At 40.5% G+C, this 19,732-nt stretch overlaps 2 protein-coding genes across 3 annotated transcripts in view; one reads left to right on the forward strand and one right to left on the reverse strand.

Moving 5' to 3' along the window:
* LOC308087951 (H-2 class II histocompatibility antigen, E-S beta chain-like) overlaps positions 1-19,732 on the forward strand; it is a 61,403-nt gene that overhangs the window by 22,248 nt on the left and 19,423 nt on the right. The gene's annotated exons all lie outside the window — the stretch shown is intronic.
* On the reverse strand, positions 2,028-6,209 carry LOC308087957 (monocyte chemotactic protein 1B-like). The gene is made up of 4 exons (XM_080432223.1): positions 6,049-6,209; positions 4,643-4,769; positions 3,505-3,619; positions 2,028-2,625 (listed from the first exon to the last, which is right to left on the reverse strand). The coding sequence occupies exons 1-4, from the start codon at positions 6,110-6,112 to the stop codon at positions 2,593-2,595; spliced, it is 339 nt and encodes a 112-aa protein (XP_080288349.1). The 5' UTR covers positions 6,113-6,209; the 3' UTR covers positions 2,028-2,592.

Genomic DNA, 19,732 nt, shown 5'->3' on the forward strand with positions numbered 1-19,732 from the left:
AATGTAAAACAGCACAGTTACATTTAAAATACTTTGTCTAACAGGTCCGTTCATGAAAGTCCTTGCGGACTTGTTTCCAATGAGGGCCTTGGTATTCAATTCATAGACATATATATTGTATGAGGGGATTGTCATGTTTAGTTTGGACTTTTTTTGTTATTTTAATAAAAGTGAATGGGTATCAACAGCACATTACAGGATAAATTATTTGTGGTATTCCACAGGATCCTACACAGTACGTCCTTTGTTCTTTCTGTTACATTAATGACATGAAATCTGTTTGTAGGCAAAGCAAGGCAAGTTTATTTGTATAGCACATTTCAACATCAGGGCAACTCAATGTGCTTTATATAAAAACAGTAAGCAATAGAAACATATTATATTAGGACATTTGAATTCAGTAAAAACAAATAAAAAAGTTCAAATAAAGTTACAGTGCAGAAGAAATAATTAAAAGACGACCCTGATAGGAAAAACCATAGAAATAAATACATAGAAGCCTCATGGCCACTGGGCCGCACGTCAACGCTGCCCCATATTATGTAGGGCAGCTTGCCACTGCAAGAAATATTTAAAAGTACCTGAAACTAAAACAAATTTTCTGTATTATAACCATTAGTATTATTATCTATGTAAGATAAGGTGTTTTGGTATATATGAAAACACACATTTTTATTTAACCATTATCCTATCATAACTAGGCTACATGTCTGACATTTTGTAACAAACCAAACCGTGTGAAAATAATTTGAGAATTCCGCCAGTTATGACGAATAAGATTTTAGAAAGACCTCCTGCTTCAGTAGACATACAGTACATGGGGTATACATGCATTAGGAGGTACGGCTCTCCCTACAAAATATGGCGCCGCAATTACACATTGCTCCAATGAACAACAGTGGCCAATGAGGTGGCCTACAGTATATCTACGTTTATATATCTATGGGGAAAACCATAATAGTATAGACAGGAAACACCTATATCTCCCTAACACTCTATAGACAGGGAACACCTGTATTAGTATCGACAGGAAACACCATCATCCTAATTGGAAACACTATTACCCTAATTTTAAAATGCTTCAAAGTGTGTAAGTGATTTGGCTTTGTAAAAATAAGTGTTAACATTCCGACTTACTTATGCCAGTGGTTCTCAAAACAGGGTCTGGGGACCCCCAGGTATCCTTGAGGGGATTCCTGGGGTTCCCCAGCAAAATGAGTTAATGTAGCAACAAAATCAGTTTAACCACTTTAACCTTATTTTAGGCTATTCAAAAATAGCCGATCTACAGGTTGTAGATCTGCTATTTTAGAAAAGTTCTGAAAAATCTTGACAAATTGGAATACATTTGAAAATGTGTAACAACAGATGCGGCCAAATACATATAAATTTGCCTTAAAACCACTGACTTATGCGATGAAATGCGATACAATAGTGTGGACTAGCTGAGAACAACTGGGGACTAGGGGGGAACTTGCAATATATTCCAATAGTAATCATTGCTGTGGACTAGAGTGGTTAACAGTTAATCTCCCCAGGTCAGAAATAAATGTTCAGGTTTTTAATTTGCTTGCTTCAATATTTTGATATTTAAAATGTATTTGATTAGACACGCTCTGTGCATGAACTGTTGCTCCCGCGACCCGACTCCAGATAAGCGGTTGAAGATGGATGGATGGAACTTCAAACTCAATTTGATCAATGTTAGACACATTGAAAACACAGTTTTGGTGACTGATATTGTCCTTCTAATGCTTTTTTTTTTCCTAAATGAAAATAAAAAAAATGACACCCAGTGTGAAGTGAGCGGTGCTATTTATGAGTTATTAATTTCATCATGCATCTCCGTAGCCAATCACAGCACGTCCTGCGAAGTGACGTGCTTACATTTTTTACATTATTATTAATTTCATCATACGTCTCGCTAGCCAATCACAGCGCGTCTGCAAAGTTTGAAGTTAATTTCATCATGTGTCTCGCTAGCCAATCACGGCACGTCCTGCAGAGCTTAGCCTATATGGGCGTGTTTTCCACAGCATGGCGTCACAGCGAAAGACACATTTTCACGACGGAAAGAAAAACTTTCGCCACGGATGGGTCCTAAACCCTCTTATAGGAGATAAATAAATAAATAAAATTAAATGTAAAATAAAAAATAAATGAATGGAATTGTATTATTATCTGATGCTCGATAAATTAATTGTGGTGCGTCACAGGGAAGTGTCCTTGGTACTTTGCTCTTTCCGTTTAATGACATGAAATGAAATATAATATTTTTCTCAATGCCATCAACTCGATGACAAGAACACTGTAGAGAGCCTAAGTGATGAATTGAAAAACATTGGTAACTGCTGTCTGAAAATGGATTGTCTTGCACCTTGGGAAAACTGAAAATGTATTATTTGGTTCACAAGTAAGGGTGAGTACTGTACTGAACCGATGGGTGTTTTAAATGTTTTTCTTAGGCTATAGTTACTGCACTTTAGCCTTGTAGGGCAGTATACTGTATGTAATTTGTTATGTCAGATTAATCAAATTAATCACTATGATGTCGTTATTAGGAGCTGGACAAGATGGTGGATCAGTTTCACTTCACTTGGGCTTCAGGTCCTGGCAGCGTTTTTCCTACAAGCAGAGAGAGGGGGGTGGTTAAGACACTATTCAATACTCATTGCTCCATAATAAGTATATTTACATAGTGTTTAATGCATGTTCTTTTTTTTCTTTAAGAAGTTCTGAGCAGTGAGGTGAACTTGAGTCGTACATGCTGATAATTTGTTCAGAGTGAAGTACCAGGCTGTTTATACTGTATGTTGGTTCCTACACAGCATGTCATCATCCACTGTGGTTTCACAGTTTACGGAAGAGATTACGATTTGGCCCACAGCCAAACCACAGGTATGATGACACTCCTGCGTCTCACTACGTACGCATGCACGTGTGCATGGAGGTTCCCTACGCTGTGCCAGTTTCAAGGCTAACTGAGAATTGAGTGCAAACTGTGTCAAAGGTGACTATTTTCCTGAATCAACAGTTCACTAGAGAATTGCAATACTGTACTGAAAGGGACAGTGGAATTTGACCTGCATATAGGAAGCATCTCACACTACAGAGGGATATCTTGAAGTTAGTTTAAAGTGTGATTGCATAAGCCCCAGCATTATATGTCATTATGGTAGGGTTTTCCTTTACTCCCTACAAATGACATTGTAGATTTGGAATCAAGGGTGCGAGCACGACTCCAACTCGTTTCAACAATACTTCACTTTCTTACCGGGTGCTCGGTAAGAAAGTGCACCCGGTAAGAAGAAAGTGCTGCAGCATACCATGCCCACTTAATAATTATAAATAAAAGTGCCTTAAAAGGACTGTTCCGTGCAGTGCTGGTATTCTCTTACAGAGATTTATTATAGTGTAGATTTGGCAGCAGATTCATTTGAATGTCAAATGTCAGTTAACAACTAGCTCTATTCTGTAATGTTATATCACATTTAAACCAGGTACCTTGTAGTTGTTGTTCATGCATCTTGTCTTCAGATCGTCCACATGTTTCATCAGCTCATGGACCCAGGACTCATTGTGAGGCGCACACAGCTTTTTATCCCTTCTGGTCATAAAGCTGCGAAGGACAGATCAGCACAATCCTCAGTGTTAATTTAGCTCTATGTGTAACAATTGACACGTAAGGGACCATTTACATCTATGTCATTGCTTTGATGAATGAATAATGATAGTCATAGCATTTCTCCTTCAACACAATAACAAGTAGAAATGTATGTACACATTCGGTTGGTGGTTCAAGTTGCACAATGTATTCTACTACACCCAATGCAAATGCAGACCGTGATGATATGTATAAATGCTGATTTTATTTACATTTGGAAGTTATAAATAGTTTGTTTACATATGGATTGTATGTTGAGATACAATTTAAATAACAGATCTATTTCTTAAGGTCACTTTACATTGTAGAGTGATGTATCTGACAGGCCTCTATAAGTATGTCTTTTTTTGTAAAGTGCATTGATAATTAGGGAGGGTGTAAACAAGCACTTGTGCCCTCCAATACCGTGCCGTGTTATTGCTGAATTATCACTAACTGTTAACCAGTGGTGGAAAGTAAGTAAGTACTTGTACTCAAGTACTTTAATTAAGTAAAATGTTGAGGTACTTTTACTTTATTGGAGTATTTCCCATTTTCAATACTTTTACTTCTACTCCACTACAATTATTAGAAAACCTTAGTTACTAGTTACTTTGTAGATTTTGATTATTAATACAAAACATGCATTAACCACTTCAGCACTATATACATTTCGTCCATTTGAAAATAGCAGATCTACAAGCTCACAATGCGTCGCATCGCGACGCATTGTGAGCTTGTAGCTCTGCTATTTTCAAAAGATTTTGTATACATTTTATAAATTTGAAAACTTGTTAAATGGGGACATTCTGCATAATGAGTACTTTCTACTTTTGGTACTTTAAGTACATTTTGATACCAATACTTTTGTACTTTTACTCAAGTAAATTTAGAATTCCGGACTTTTACTTGTAACAGAGTATTTCTACATTGAGTACTTTTTCCACCACTGCTGTTAACATAGTATCTCAACACGGTATGAATCAATAGAATACTTACATGGTGGCATCTATGTCACAGCCCTGTCCGGCAACCTGGTGACTGTAGTCTTTGACCCGTTGTTTTCTAATTGGGTTTCCTGAGACCGCTTTACAGCAGTCAAACAATGCGCCGTGGCCTTCGGTCACTGTGAAATGACACATAAGACAGAAACAACTGATTACTTACTTGTATACTCATTGTTAGTGTCAGAAAATCTAGCCACGTTGCACGTTCAGGCAGTTTAGATTTTTAATATAGATAATAGATTCTTTATTAATTTATGCAGCTTATAGTTTTAACACAGATCACATTTAACACTGAGTTAGTAATGTCTTAACTCTTAGCTGCTGCGTTGGTTTTTAGTGCACAATGAAATTCATGTGCCTTTTACTCTGTAATTGGTATTGCTGACAAATAAAGTTTAACCTTGAACAGTGTTCCAACATGTGGCGGTGAGATTTAGAAACATGATATGAAAAAACTAAATGTGGCCTTGCTGTAACTCTGGGATAGACATTCCTCTAAAGTTTAGAGTTTAGAGCAACTTGACACTCTTTCTAAGGTTTAGAGTCTAAACCTTAGAAAGAGTGTCAAGTTGCTTCAGAATGAATTACTGTAAAAGGTGTGCCTGCCTGACACAGAACAGTCAAAAACTAGTTCCAGTACACAGCACAGCCCATGGGGTCAAGTGCAGGAGAGAGAGAGAGAGACAGAGAGAGAGAGAGAGAGAGCGAGAGAGCGAGAGAGCGAGAGAGCGAAAGAGCGAAAGAGCGAGAGAGAGAGAGAGAGAGAGAGAGAGAGAGAGAGAGAGAGAGAGAGAGAGAGAGAGAGAGAGAGAGAGAGAAAACGGTTGCATACAAGTGGACAGACTGGCTATTCTGGTGTGTTAAATATTAACAACTTAAATCACACATCAGGCATCACACATGGTGGATGGTGAAGGAATATTGGCAGTGGTCCAGTATTAAGCAACACTTTCCCTCCACAAACACCCACGTGCATCCGCAATAAAAGTAAACACGGGAACACTTGTGTTCACAAGTGTTCTGCTCAGTTTCATCTGGTAGTGCAAGAACTACTAACACTTATAACTTGCTGACTTTCACCCGTCTCATCATTAAATAATAACAGTATTAAAATACACTATGAATCACATATACTATATACATTAAATTATAATAAATGCAATGTGAAATTAATAACATAAATTCTCTATAATGAATATGAATATTGCATATTCAATATAAAAGATGAACATTAAAACTAACTGCAAGAAATACATCCACTCACAAGTCTTATCAAAGATAGGATATATAAATTAAAACACAGACATTCCACAACTTGAGTGCAGCATTTGGAAAGACTTTAAAATGTGTACTTACTCAGATGTCAATATATATTGAAATGTTTATGAGAGAACTCACCTACAGTACAGCAGTACACGACCAGGAGACACAGCAGTAGCTTGGTAGTGGATCCTACAACCATCTCTGCTCACTGTCTCTGTTGAATGAGGTGGAATAATGTCTGTGATGCTGCTTCTCTCCCTGGAGGTGTGCTGGTGATGCAATCTTCAGCTCTTGCAGCACAGTAGCCACAGTAGTGTGATGAGAGGGATGCCGTCTGTCACTGCTTATAAAGCCTTCGCCTTTTTGTTTCACTTTCGACTGAAACTCCTTTCCCAAGCGGCTCAGTCCTTGGGGACTTCCAAATTGTTTTCTTTGAAGAGGCGGTGTGTGCACACGTGCGTGCGTGTGTGTGTGTGTGTGTGTGTGTGTGTGTGTGTGTGTGTGTGTGCGTGTGTGTGACAGTTATGGTCAGTGTCGGATTGCACTCATGTCCTTGGGGACTTCCAAATTGTTTCCTTTAAAGAAGCGGTGTGTGCGCAAGTGCGCATGTGCACGTGTGTATGTGTGTGTGTGTGCGTGCGTGTGTGCGTGCGTGCGTGCATGCGTGCGTGCGTGCGTGCGTGTGTGATAGTTATGGTCAGTGTCAGAGTGCACTGTCTGATTCAGCACATACTCATCAAATAGAGTAGTACTGTCTGAATAATACCAGCTTAGTGCTGTCAGGAGCCCTTGAGGGCCACACATTGTACAACTCATCTTACTGCAGATAGGGGCCCCCAGGGGCCACATATTGTCGAGGCACACTGTTGCTGCGATCTGCACCATACTTGGCACAAACACTGTGCAGGGATTTGAAATGAGAATAGCCACACCAAAACACACTAAATTGCCCACATATGGGACACTACAGCAGTGTTACAGCAGTGTCAAATGGCCTTAATTCCGCTACAATTGCTCTGTTCAGACATTTAGGACTAGATTTTCAGGCCTGAAAATCTAGTTTATAAAACCCACAGACAAACTTAACAACATTTAATTCAACTTGAATTTTGGTTCCAAAATAGCATATCTAAGAACATTTTCACTACTTTTGCGCAACACTGTGTACAATGGAGTTGGACGAGGAAAAACATGAGAAGGTGAAATATGGAGATACAAGGTTTCTGCCAAACAGAAATAATGTTTGATATTATATTGATTTTATATTAATGTTAGTTGTACTCTTACTATCCTATAATACAATTCGCAAAACTGGGAGGAGAACACCTACCTACTCCGAGTCCTCCACAATGACGAGCTGACCCACTCCTCCACAATGACGAGCTGACCCACTCCTCCACAATGATGAGCTCCTTGAGTAAAAACCGTGCATCAACTGTGTGTTGTCACACGCCACTTAATGCAAGTAAATTCACGCCTTTAAAGCCTCCATCAAAGTCTGGGGAAGAGCATTTCAGCCTTACTGTGCCTCATTTGTATCCTGAAATCAAATACAAATGAGATTTCCGGAGGGGGGGGGGGGTTTACCAGGCTGCTAATTCTAATTTATGTGATTATTTACCTTGCTTGCTATTGTAAGGCTATTGTAAGTCACTCTGGATAAGAGTGTTTGCTAAATACCTAAATTGTAAATGGTAAAATTACCCTTAATGTCAGTGGCTCTTGAGGAAGTTTGGAAGGAATAATAAGTTAGAGTACGTGTAACAATAGAGGTCATGATGGTTGTTTGTTTGTTTGTTTGATTAATCAAACAAACAAACAAACACACCTCGATTCCATGATGGGGGATTCATTTTGCATCATGGCATGCACATCCCAGTATTCACCTGTTTCCTAGGCTTTCCACTTCCTATGTGTTTTCCACTTCCTGTCGATTTGATCCAATGAAATCCAATGAAACCAGTCAGATGACTAATGATATCCAATGAAATCCGACAGGAAGTGGAAAACACACAGCCTAGGAAACAGGTGAATAGGTCATAGGTGCAACCCCATTTCCCTGCACCGAATGGTGTGTTCCTTAACTGTCATATAATTATTCAATAACACAATTCTCTTTCCTGGAAGTTATTAGCATTTAAGCATTATTTTAAAATAGAGCTATTGCTGGTTCAGAGACAGGGAAATAAGTCTTTGCTGCAGTGTAGACCATAATATCTTGTTTGCTATTTTAGAAAATTGATGGTTATGGTTATGACCCCAGCTCTGCACAGGAGAGGAAGTGTCAACACATGCAGAATGAATATGTTGTATATTAGACCCCAAGCTGCATATGTTTTATGAACATTACAAGCAAATCTAAACCATATTAACTTCACTAAAGTTCACTTTTACCTACAAACAGGATGGGGCTGCATAAGCCCATGATGTTGATCTTGACCCATTGTTTGAAGGCAGACATGTGGCTTCTGGCATGGAGCTCGTGTGAATTGTAAATGAACATTGTTAACCTGAAAGACACGAGGTCTAGGCCATTGTCTTCACTCCTTCCTTCCTGACATACGGTTGCAAATCAGGTCAACAAATGTTCAAGGGCTTGATCTTCGTCTAGGTGGGGGTCTCACCTCCACACACACAGGAACCTCCTCCTTATTCTAATGTGAGCTACAGTATTAGAATAGAACTGAAATGTAACTTTGTACTGTGCTACTCCCGACGCCGTGAGGCTGAAGGAGAGGCTCCCTGGAAACGTTGCTATGCTGTTTGTTGTTGCTGAATAAATCGAACCATGATCCAAATGGTCTGGACGTCTTCTACACTTTATTCCAAGCAGGCCTGGTAACCCACAGTCAAGTACAAATACGACAAAAGAAAGAAAGGCGTCATACTGCATTAGAACAGTGGTTCACAAACTTTTTTAATTTTGAGGACCCCCCGTTTAGTATGCATGAGAACACAAACCTATAACTCTGAGAGTGTACAAATGGAAACCAATGGACCTGCAACGGTCCATTAGGTTGCATTTGTACACTATCATAGTTAAAGACCTGTCCATTTGGTCCCTAACTATGAATCCCCTGGCCCTGGGCCCACTCTGAGAACCACTGCTTTAGATTATACGTTATCTGAAAGGACATCTGTTTACAACAACCCTGGTGATGGCAATATCATTGTGGGCAAAAATGTTCCCCCCAAAGTAGGCTAGGCTGCTTAATGTATATGCTGTGTGCTGTCTCAAGATTGTAACAAAAGGAGAGAAACAGGCGCAATTGAAGGTAACAAAATGTATTTATTAAAGTATAAATTATAAGTCAGTAAACACAAACAAAATACCAGTCAGTGTGGGTGAGTATCAGTGTGTTCTGTGTAGGCAGAGTGTGGGTGTGAATGCATGTGTGCCTCCTCCATATGTTGTTTCTGTTTGTATTGTTTGTCATTTAGGTTTACATGTTACAGTCCTGCTGAACTTACTGTACACACTCCCACCCACACACTGTTTATACACTGATACTCGCCTGCATTGACTGATATTTTGGTTCTGTTTACTCACACTTATAACTTTTTAACATCATTTAGCGCTGGTACCCTCCGCTGGAGACAAAACAACACCCACACAGGTCCCAACATCTGGAGTGAAGATGACCCAAGGCTATATAAATAAATAGACATCTTTACTTGTACTGTACAGTATGTGTATGTATGTATGTATGTTTGTGTGTGTGCAGTCTTAATACGCAAAGTGTCGTATGTGCGTGGTATGTGTGTAAATATTTAAGTATGGTGTGTGAGGGGTGTGTGTGTGTGTGTGTGTGTGTGTGTGTGTGTGTGTGTGTGTGTGTGTGTGTGTGTGTGTGTGTGTGTGTGTGTGTGTGTGTGTGTGTGTGTGTGTGTGTGTGTGTGTGTGTGTGTGTGTGTGTGTGTGTGTGTGTGCGTGCGTGCGTGCGTGCGTGCGTGCGTGCGTGCGTGCGCGCGCGCGCGCGTGCGTGCGTGTGTGTGTGTGTGTACTTAGCAGGCAGAAAGGCAACAGTTGATATTGCCTGGGGGAATCAATCATTCAAATTAGTTGTGCTATTTAAACCCTAAGCGTCCCTGTTCTGGGCAATTCATGAACATTCGGCGAACGGAGCAGATCTACGGGTGAGCTCGTAGATCACCTGGTTGAAAGTGAGCCCAGCTCTGTACAGGAGAGAAGGTGTCAACAGAATGAAAGAAAGGCTACACAATGACTTAGACAACAGTGTTCCTCAAACTTTCAAAAACAAAAGGGGAGAAACAGGCAGAATAGGCTTTGTGCACAGCAGCCATATTGGAAAGAAATTGGGCCTCTGCCTTACTTCCTGTGTTACCAATGATACTAATGTAGTAGGCTCTGTTCCATTTAGTGTAGCACAGCGGTTCTCAAACCTTTTAATTGCAAGGACCCCCTTCACTCTGAGAGTCAAAAATTGAACCAAAATGGACCCGTAAAGGGCCATTTGGAACCCACTCAAGTAACCGAGGGTATATCTGGACCTGCTGGATTATGCTGATTATAATACAATATAAAGTATTATAATGTATTACAACTATAATAATTATAATACACTAGATTATAACAGTGATTATAATACAATATAAAGTATTATAATGCATTACAACTATGATAATTATAATACACTAAAACAGAATATAACGTCAATTATGATACAATATAATCAATTATAATGTATTACAACTATATGATCCTGGTCTAGATAAAAAGCCAGTGAGTGATCAGTCATTATGAAGTGTTTGGCCCGTTTGACCTTGCTCAGACCTACTCTGGAGTGGCGCCAAAATAGGCACCCATGTCAGACCCCTTTGTCACCACTAAGCCCAGGTCCTTGTGGTGGAAACGGCGGCACAAGTAGGCGGTATGGTGTGGTGTGGTGCGGTGTGGTGCGGTGTGGTGTGGGGCCGATGGAAACCCAGCATTTTTAGACCCACTGGTGTAGCAGAGTGTTTCCAGTGAGTCAAGTTAACATGCACAATATCAGCACCCTGACTCTGTTTGACCAGAATGGGACAGAGCCTTCATTGGTATCATTGGTAACACAGGAAGTAAGAGGCCCAATTTCATTCCAATATGGCTGCTGTGCATAGAGCCTATTAAAGTGTAACAAAAGATGACCCTCTTCCTTTCTGACTGAGTGGTAGTGTACTACACAAGGCTGCTAGACATACTTGGCCGTGCCCCGTAGAGAAGCAGCCAAGTAAGTGAAGCGCTATTATTGGATGGCGCGTCGTGGATTATCAAGGAGAATGTGGCACACCTGGACCTGGTATGTTCCAGGCAATAAACAGGCCTGTGCTTTCCTTCTTTTTCACTCTCTCCACTCTCTCCTTTACAAGTTGTTTCTGTTTGGTGTGTCTGTCCTTTTGGCCTACGTGGGAGTGTATGCAACATACACCCACACACTGCCTACACACTGATACTCCTTTTTGTTTTATTATTGGATGATAATGTATCCATTGGCCAATCATACGGTTCACTGCAACTCAACAAGTGTGAGGGGTGGACAGGAGATGTCTATGAACTCTGCGTTTAAAGACTTGCAGAGCATTGTCTGTGATGGAACCAACTGCATAATAATAATAATAATAAACTTTATTTATAAAGCGCTTTTCGAAAACAGTGTTTACAAAGTGCTTTAAAGTGCCAAGATAAAAACCATCCATAGGGATAAACAACAATAGTCAATTCAAAATTCATGGATAAAAAAGAACCAAAGCATATACATAAACGTACATACACGTATACTATATTGAAAGTAACACAATTGAGACAACCAAATGTGGAAGATAAGGGTACTAAAATCTAAGGAAAGGCCTTGGTATACAAATGAGTTTTCAGGAGCGATTTAAAAGATGACTTAGCTAGCCTTTGATCCACATGCAGGGCATTCCAGAGCCTGGGCGCCCGGGCCATAAAGCCTGATCGCCCATGGTGACGAGGCTAGTCTTGGGAACTTCCAAGAGGGCCTACCTGCTGAGGAAAGGTTGCGCGCCAGCTTCTGCGGCTCCAGCATATCAGAGATATGGCTGGGAGCCAGGACTTCCAGGGCTTTAAGGTTAACTTATCAGCACAATATTAAAATCAACTCTGAAACTTACCGGCAGCCAGTGAAGGGCAGCAAGGACTGGTGTGATATGATCATATCTCCTGGACTTTGTCAGTAGTCTAGCAGCAGAATTTTGCACCAGTTGAAGACGGGAGAAAACCTTTTTGCTGAGCCCAGAGTATAACGAGTTACAATAGTCTAGGCGCGATGAGATAAAAGCATGAATGACTTTATGCTCTGGTATATTACATGCTCTGGTAGGCTGTTCCACACCCGGACAGCAGTGTGGAGGACGGAACAGTTCTGTCCAATGTGTGTGTTTTAGAGCCTGGGAGGCTGAAAGCATGTTCTGTGTGGCTGTGCGGGTAGGCGGGTGGTTCGCCGGCCCGTCTGGCATATGGTGGAGGCCGAGGGAGCATATCCTGGAGGTCCATGGGACATGGGTCTGCATGTGAATGAGTGTGTGAATGGGTGAATGCAATGCAAATTGTAAAGGGCCATTCACACTAAGCACTATAACTATGACAATATAGTTTCTAAAATGGATGGCAGAGTTCACACCAACTATAAAAAAAAATACAATGGTGAACGATATAGTTATCTTTATAGTTATACTGCTCAGTGTGAATGGCGCTGAAAGCATTTGGATAAAGGTGTTACAATGGTGGAAATAAGTATTGAACGCGTCAGCTTTTTTCTCAGTACTTTTCCAAAGATACAATTCATAGGAAATTTCTACCAGACATCATCATACCATCATACCATAATTTGAGTAACCTCTGTCGGTCTTGGGCCGTGTCTTGGGCCGTGTCTTGGGTCGTCTGTGCCCGATCAAACTGCGCATGCGTCGCTGGATACACGCTGGCTCTGTGTGTGCACATGCGTTGCATCTACAGCCCCACAGCGTTACACTGTTGCTGCACACACACAACACTCGCCTCCGCGGCCGTGTATGCACGCGACGGGGGACAGCTCTGGCTGCATGAGGGTGTGTGCGTGTGTGTGTGTTGGCGACGGGGGGCGGCTCCGGTGGGGGGGCCGCAACGGGACACGCGAGAGGAGGGTGGGGGGGGGCGGGACGGGACACGCAACAGGACGTGCAATAACCCCACGTTTGCAACTACTTTTGCCTGCGCACCTCACCGGGTATGGTCTAGTTGATATTAACTCAAGTAATCCACACATGAAAAGAAACCACAACATAAAGTCCATAAATAATAATTATGTGTAATCAAGTGCCATAACACCAGAAAAAAAGTATTGAACACGCAAACTGAAATGCATTTAATACTTAGTGGAGAAGCCTTTGTTTGTATAATACAGCTTCGAGACGCTTCTTGTATGTAGTAACTAATCACCCACACTGCTCATGTGATTTTTCGCCCATTCCTCCGCACAGATTGTCTTTAAATCTCAAAGATTCTAATAGTGCTCCCTTTTCTTTAGTTCTTTCCTCAAACGTTCAATTGGATTTAAGTCCGGTGATTGACTGGGCCATTCTAACACGTTGACTTTCTTTCTCTGAAACCAGTTGAGTCTCCTTTGCTTTGTGCATTGGATCGTTGTCCTGCTTGAAGGTCCAGCCACGTCTCATCCTCATCATCCTGGTGGATGGCAGCAGATTAATCTCAATAATTTCCCGATACATGGCTCCATTCATTGCTCCTTATTATATGAAGTCTGCCAGTACCACGAGATGGGAAACAACCCCATGCCATGATGTTTCCACCTCCAAAACTTTACTGTTGGTATAGTGTGATTTGGATGATGTGCAGTGCCATTTCTCGGTGTGTAGTATGACAGCCAAAAAGTGAAATGTTGGTCTCGTCTGACCAGACAACATTCTCCCAGTATTCCACAGGCTACCTTCTACTAACCATTTCATCCATTGACCACGTGCAAGCGTATGGCCTATACGTGCATGTTGTGCAGCGAATGATTATCGTACACCCTCCGAAAAAACCTAGAACACACCACTGAGTAGACATATAAAGGACATTACTGTGCAGGCAAAGAGACCCCGTGGACACTACTAAGCATGCAATAGGGCCCCATGACGTCATCAAATCAGGGCGCCAATCATGAAGGAAGCAGGAAAAGGCGAGTATACGCTTGGTGAGCAACGTCATTGAAATGCACGAGTAGTTCCAGAACTTCCAGTGTCCACTCTAGGTTTTAACTCTATGGTGGACACGGCCCCTCAGGTGTCTTTGAGATTGTCAGGTGTCGCAGAGTCACAGTGGCCCTGTGGAAGGCCTCAAGGTTAAGGCCAAGGTAAACTTTATTGTCCACAAGGGAAATTTGTCTTGGGCTTTCACCCCTGCTACAGCCCCATAAACATACACAAAACGTACACATATAGCAATAGAAATACATAACACGAGAGGGTCACACAAGTGCACAAATAGTGAGATTCACATAACCTTTTACAATAACTACAAAAAAACACTACAAAAGCAGGTAAAACCAGGTAAAACACTGCTTATGGGCAATTAATAGAGGAGGCGTCTATCTTTTTGTATGCAAGATCATTATTGGATCTTCCAAATGTTTATTTCACAGATGTTTCCTTGCACATTCCACTCAAATGATTACGTTTGATGTAACGTTGAGTCAAATGTATACTCCACCGCACAACGGTGTTGCTTTATTGACAAAAAGAACAAATCTGCAAGGTATCAACACATTGCATTGCGACACGATGATTGCTTTTTAATCTGTTCTTTTTGTAATGTCTTTTGTTACACCTTCCATCGCGACGGTTTCCCCTCCAAGATCATTCAATATAGGTGAGTATCAGTGTATCAGCACTGTGTGGGTGGGAGTGCACAATATGTGCAACATGGCTGTAAAGGTGTAAACAATGCCAACAGAAACAACATGTGGATTGGGGAGAGAGTGGAAAATAGGTCACAGTACAGTACGCCCATTGGTGTAGTGTTCCAAGTACTCTATTGCACGCCATTCCCACAGTTTGTACTTTTTTGGCACATGTGCAGTGTGTGACGGGTGCTATGTGTGTCGTGTGCGTGCGTGCGTGTGTGCATGTGTGGGTGCAGTATTTGTAGTATAGTAGTAGTAGTAGTAGTAGTAGTAGTAGGCAGACAGGCCACATTCTTATAGTATACAATCCTTCATGACCTGATTGCCTGGGGGCATCATTCAGTTTGATGTGCTATTTAAAACACTTCTGGGATCATTTTATCATCTACTCTGGCTTTTGTGGCAGTTTTTAAGTCTGTGATTAAATATTTAGATATTTGATATCAATTTAATTGTAGCCTACACTTGCCCTCCCATTTAAACCCATCCTCCTATCATTCACTATCACTGACGTAAAAAACGTTTTTTGTTGTTGTTTTTTGTAACTTTTTTTTCCTTCAAATTTGACCCAAAGACCAAGGAGATATGATTATTCGAAGATCTAGACTCCCATCCACTTCCTTGTTAACTTAAAACTTAAAAAGTCTGTATCTCGGCTCCTGAGTACTTTTTTTTTTCGATGAAAAATCTCTGGCAGTGGGCAAACGCGGCTAGCAATAATTGTGGCATTGAATGAGTTCATCAAACTCCATGTTAGACTAATTGAAAACAAAACACACATCCCTGGTTATGGTGAATGATATTGTCTTCTAATGTACAGTATCATACTGTATTGTAGAAGTAATATAAGTGATGGTAAAATAAGGTTAGATATAAGCAGCCATATAATATCTTCCTCAGTGTAATATTGTAATATTTTGAGATATGGAATTTTGTGTTCACATTATGGAGTTAATCATTGACATTAATCTTTTAAAAAAATCTTTCTTTTAATGCATTACAACAGAAACAAAACAACATTCTGCATGAGAATGAAGTGTTAAAGCAGCACTATGTAGTTTGGGGTACCAGTGGCCACTTTGGACACAAATAACATGGCAGCCAATGTCTTTGACTTCATTACCCAAGAGTCTCTGCATGCATGTTGCGGCGAGGACACGCTGTGATTGACCAGTCTTCTCTTTGACTGGCAGTTCTGCCATGGTGCCTTGGCAAATGCCAGGATGAAACTCATTGTCTCCCCTGTATATAGTAATACAGTCAAGCCCCTAGCAGGGACCCCCCTGAGTCTATACATAGTAATACAGTCAAGCCCCTAGCAGGGACCCCCCTGAGTCTATAAATAGTAATACAGTGAAGCCCCTAGCAGGGACCCCCCTGAGTCTATACATAGTAATACAGTCAAGCCCCTAGCAGGGACCCCCCTGTGTCTATACATAGTAATACAGTCAAGCCCCTAGCAGGGACCCCCCTGAGTCTATACATAGTAATACAGTCAAGCCCCTAGCAGGGACCCCCCTGAGTCTATACATAGTAATACAGTCAAGCCCCTAGCAGGGACCCCCCTGTGTCTATACATAGTAATACAGTCAAGCCCCTAGCAGGGACCCCCCTGAGTCTATACATAGTAATACAGTCAAGCCCCTAGCAGGGACCCCCCTGAGTCTATACATAGTAATACAGTCAAGCCCCTAGCAGGGACCCCCCTGAGTCTATACATAGTAATACAGTCAAGCCCCTAGCAGGGACCCCCTGAGTCTATACATTTATGGAAGGATGATTGTTATTGCCTAAACATATACTTTTATAATTTTGTGGGACATACTATGCTATATAGTAGTTAAAAAGTTACATAGTGCTGCTTTAAACAATGATTTCAGTGTATAAAAACATCCCCTTTGCTGGTATTTTAGGTTACAGTATGGTTGGAAAGCCAGTCAGATTGAAAAAAAGAGGAAACCGTTCAAAAAGTTGAACAGTGTTGACGTCTCGGAGGTACAGAGACTAAGGGGGGGGGGGCATCTGCTTCCACTGGGCAGATGTCAAAATTAAACCTGTGTTGTCTAATGACACAACACGTTTCCTATTCCAATATGTTTACATTGTCACAGCGAGCCAAATAAAACAATACAAAAAAATAAATACATGTACAGTCAGTCTGTCAGGTTGTTCACATCAACATGTCTCTCTCAACTCTCTCTAGTAACCATAGATATATATAAAGGCTAGATGGCTCAGGGGGGCGTCACAAGCGTAGCTCAACCGCGGCCATCTTGCAACAGTCATTCATAACATTATGTCTATGGTGCATGTACTTTGAAATAACCATAGCGTGCTCAATTTTCATCCGATTTTCAAACGGTTTGGTGTTTTGTAAACACCAAAGATGTAGTTATGATACTGCATACTTATAATTATAATCATGTTTTTTTTTTAGATAACATTAAATATGCAGTATCGTAAATACATCTTTGGTGTTTACAACACACCAAACCGTTTGAAAATCGGATGAAAATTGAACACGCTATGGTTATTTCAAAGTATATGCACCATAGACATAATGTTATGAATGACCGTCCCAAGATGGCCGCCATGTGGCAACGTCGTACTCCATTGGCCAGCAGCGCGGGTGAGTCATCTAGCCTTTATATATATCTATGCTAGTAACTGCTGATGTTTGATAAAATAACAATCCTGATTGGCTGTTGAGTGAATCAGGAAGTGAAATACAAGTTTGGGGAGTTTCCAGTGAGAAGCTTCAACCAACCACACATACACCCACACATACACCCACACATACACACACACACACACACACACACACACACACACACACACACACACACACACACAGACACACAGACAGACAGACAGACAGACAGACAGACAGACAGACAGACAGACAGACAGACAGACAGACAGACAGACAGACAGACAGACACACACGATTTCAGTCTCTGTCAGTAGGGGGGGGGCAAGATTTTGTGGGAGGGGAGGGGGGAGACAAAAGCTATGGAACTCGGACTGGTATTATTTTACACTATGGAATTGGAAATAGACCATATTCACATGGTGGCCATTTTTGCATTTTGCATTGAAGAAACGGGGTGGCATTTCATTAACTTAATAGCAAATGGCCGCCGTGTGAATATGGTCCAAGAGGGAAATAGCAAGAGTCGCATTCTCCGGTTTACTTCCCGTTTCTGAGTGACGTAGGTGGGCGCCTTTTTAGGAGACAGGAAGCAGCTTGGAGTCTATTGATTCCAATGGAAGAGTGAACGTGAACACAGCTTCTGAACCATTCTTTAGCTCCATGGTTACTGAACTAAATATTGGACCCAATCGTCACAAGACACACAATATGTACAAGATTTTCATACTACTGATTGGTGACACAAATGAGGAGAAAATCAACTTTGTTATCGACTTTTCTCTATCCCAGCAACACATTCTCGCGAGATTTGGGAAGATACAGTACCTGAAGGGTCCATCTCGGTCCATCTGCAGTCTGACGGACGAGACATAGAGGGCTCTGTCCCTTATATTATATTGTATTATTATATTAGATTTTAACTCTATGCTCTGTCCCCATAAGATGCTCTAAAAACTGGTAAACTGAGATTCAGAATATAGTATGTGAAATCATATGGACATATTAAAAAATAAATACAATGTGTGTTCCAATGCTCAATATAATTTTCCATTATTAAATGTCTTGGTTGATGGGGTATGATTTGTTTATTTTATTTGAATTTGTATAATGTATTTGCCCATTTAAAAACAACACATTTTTAGCAACAGCATAATATTGTGTTGGATGTGCAGGTGAGATTTAGAAAACCCTTTCGGATTTATAAGGTTAATCTCACCTCACTTAAGAAATACAACAAAGAAATACATAGTAATAGAAACCAAAAATTAATTATTTGGCAACATACATACAATTATACAAAAATACAAATACAACAATAGATACACAGTATGAATACTAGAGAAAATCAATTTAGTATAAAATGGTGTAGGTGCAAGTGTGTGTGGGTGGGTGTAAGAGTGGATGTCTCTGGGAGTTGTTAAATATGATTAATCAAATGGGTTTTCGATGAGATATTAATATAGCTGTTCCATAGCTGAGCCCCCCTATGGAAAATTTACACAGACCAGTACGGAACTTTGGGAGATGTAAATGATTTGCTTGTCTTGTATTAAAATGGTGCACATCACTTGAACTGGAAGAAGGCTTTACAGGGCAAAGAAAAAAAACTACGGAATTTGCCAATAATGCCGATATATTTAGATATTTTTTTTACAGACATGGCTAATGTGGCTTTTCCAGCTTAGTCTTTCATGGATAATTACTCCAAGGAAAGTTGTTGATGTAACCTGAGTGAATTTGGGAATCATGACATTTTGTTAAACATTCATGCTAAACATACTATGGTCTATAGTGGTAAAATATATACCTTATAAATATATATATATATATATATATATATACATATATATATATATATATATATATATATATATATATATATATATATATATATATATATATGTTACAAATATCTCTATATATATGGTTAACATTGAGCAGAAACAGGAGCACATCTAGCATAACAAGACTGAATAACACATGTGTGTTTGTAGGGGGAATTTCATAGGTTTCTTAAAAGCATCTTTGCCAATAAACAGTGCACTTTCAAACATGTAAAGCATTTATTTTCTTTAATGAAGAAAATACATAAATACACATCCACATGACGTTGTCAGCCAGGGAGAGGGGAGGGGGAGGGTGGTGGGATGGTCAGGGGAGAAGCAAACCACGCCTACTTAGGAGACCATTTGTAGGATTTGTGTACTACTTCGCCTCTAGTAGCTCCAATGAAGATTGCGTATCTTGCTAAATTAACAATCTT

Source organism: Gymnoscopelus braueri, assembly GCF_963280865.1.
Source record: "Gymnoscopelus braueri genome assembly, chromosome: 7".
NCBI classification, from domain to species: domain Eukaryota; kingdom Metazoa; phylum Chordata; class Actinopteri; order Myctophiformes; family Myctophidae; genus Gymnoscopelus; species Gymnoscopelus braueri.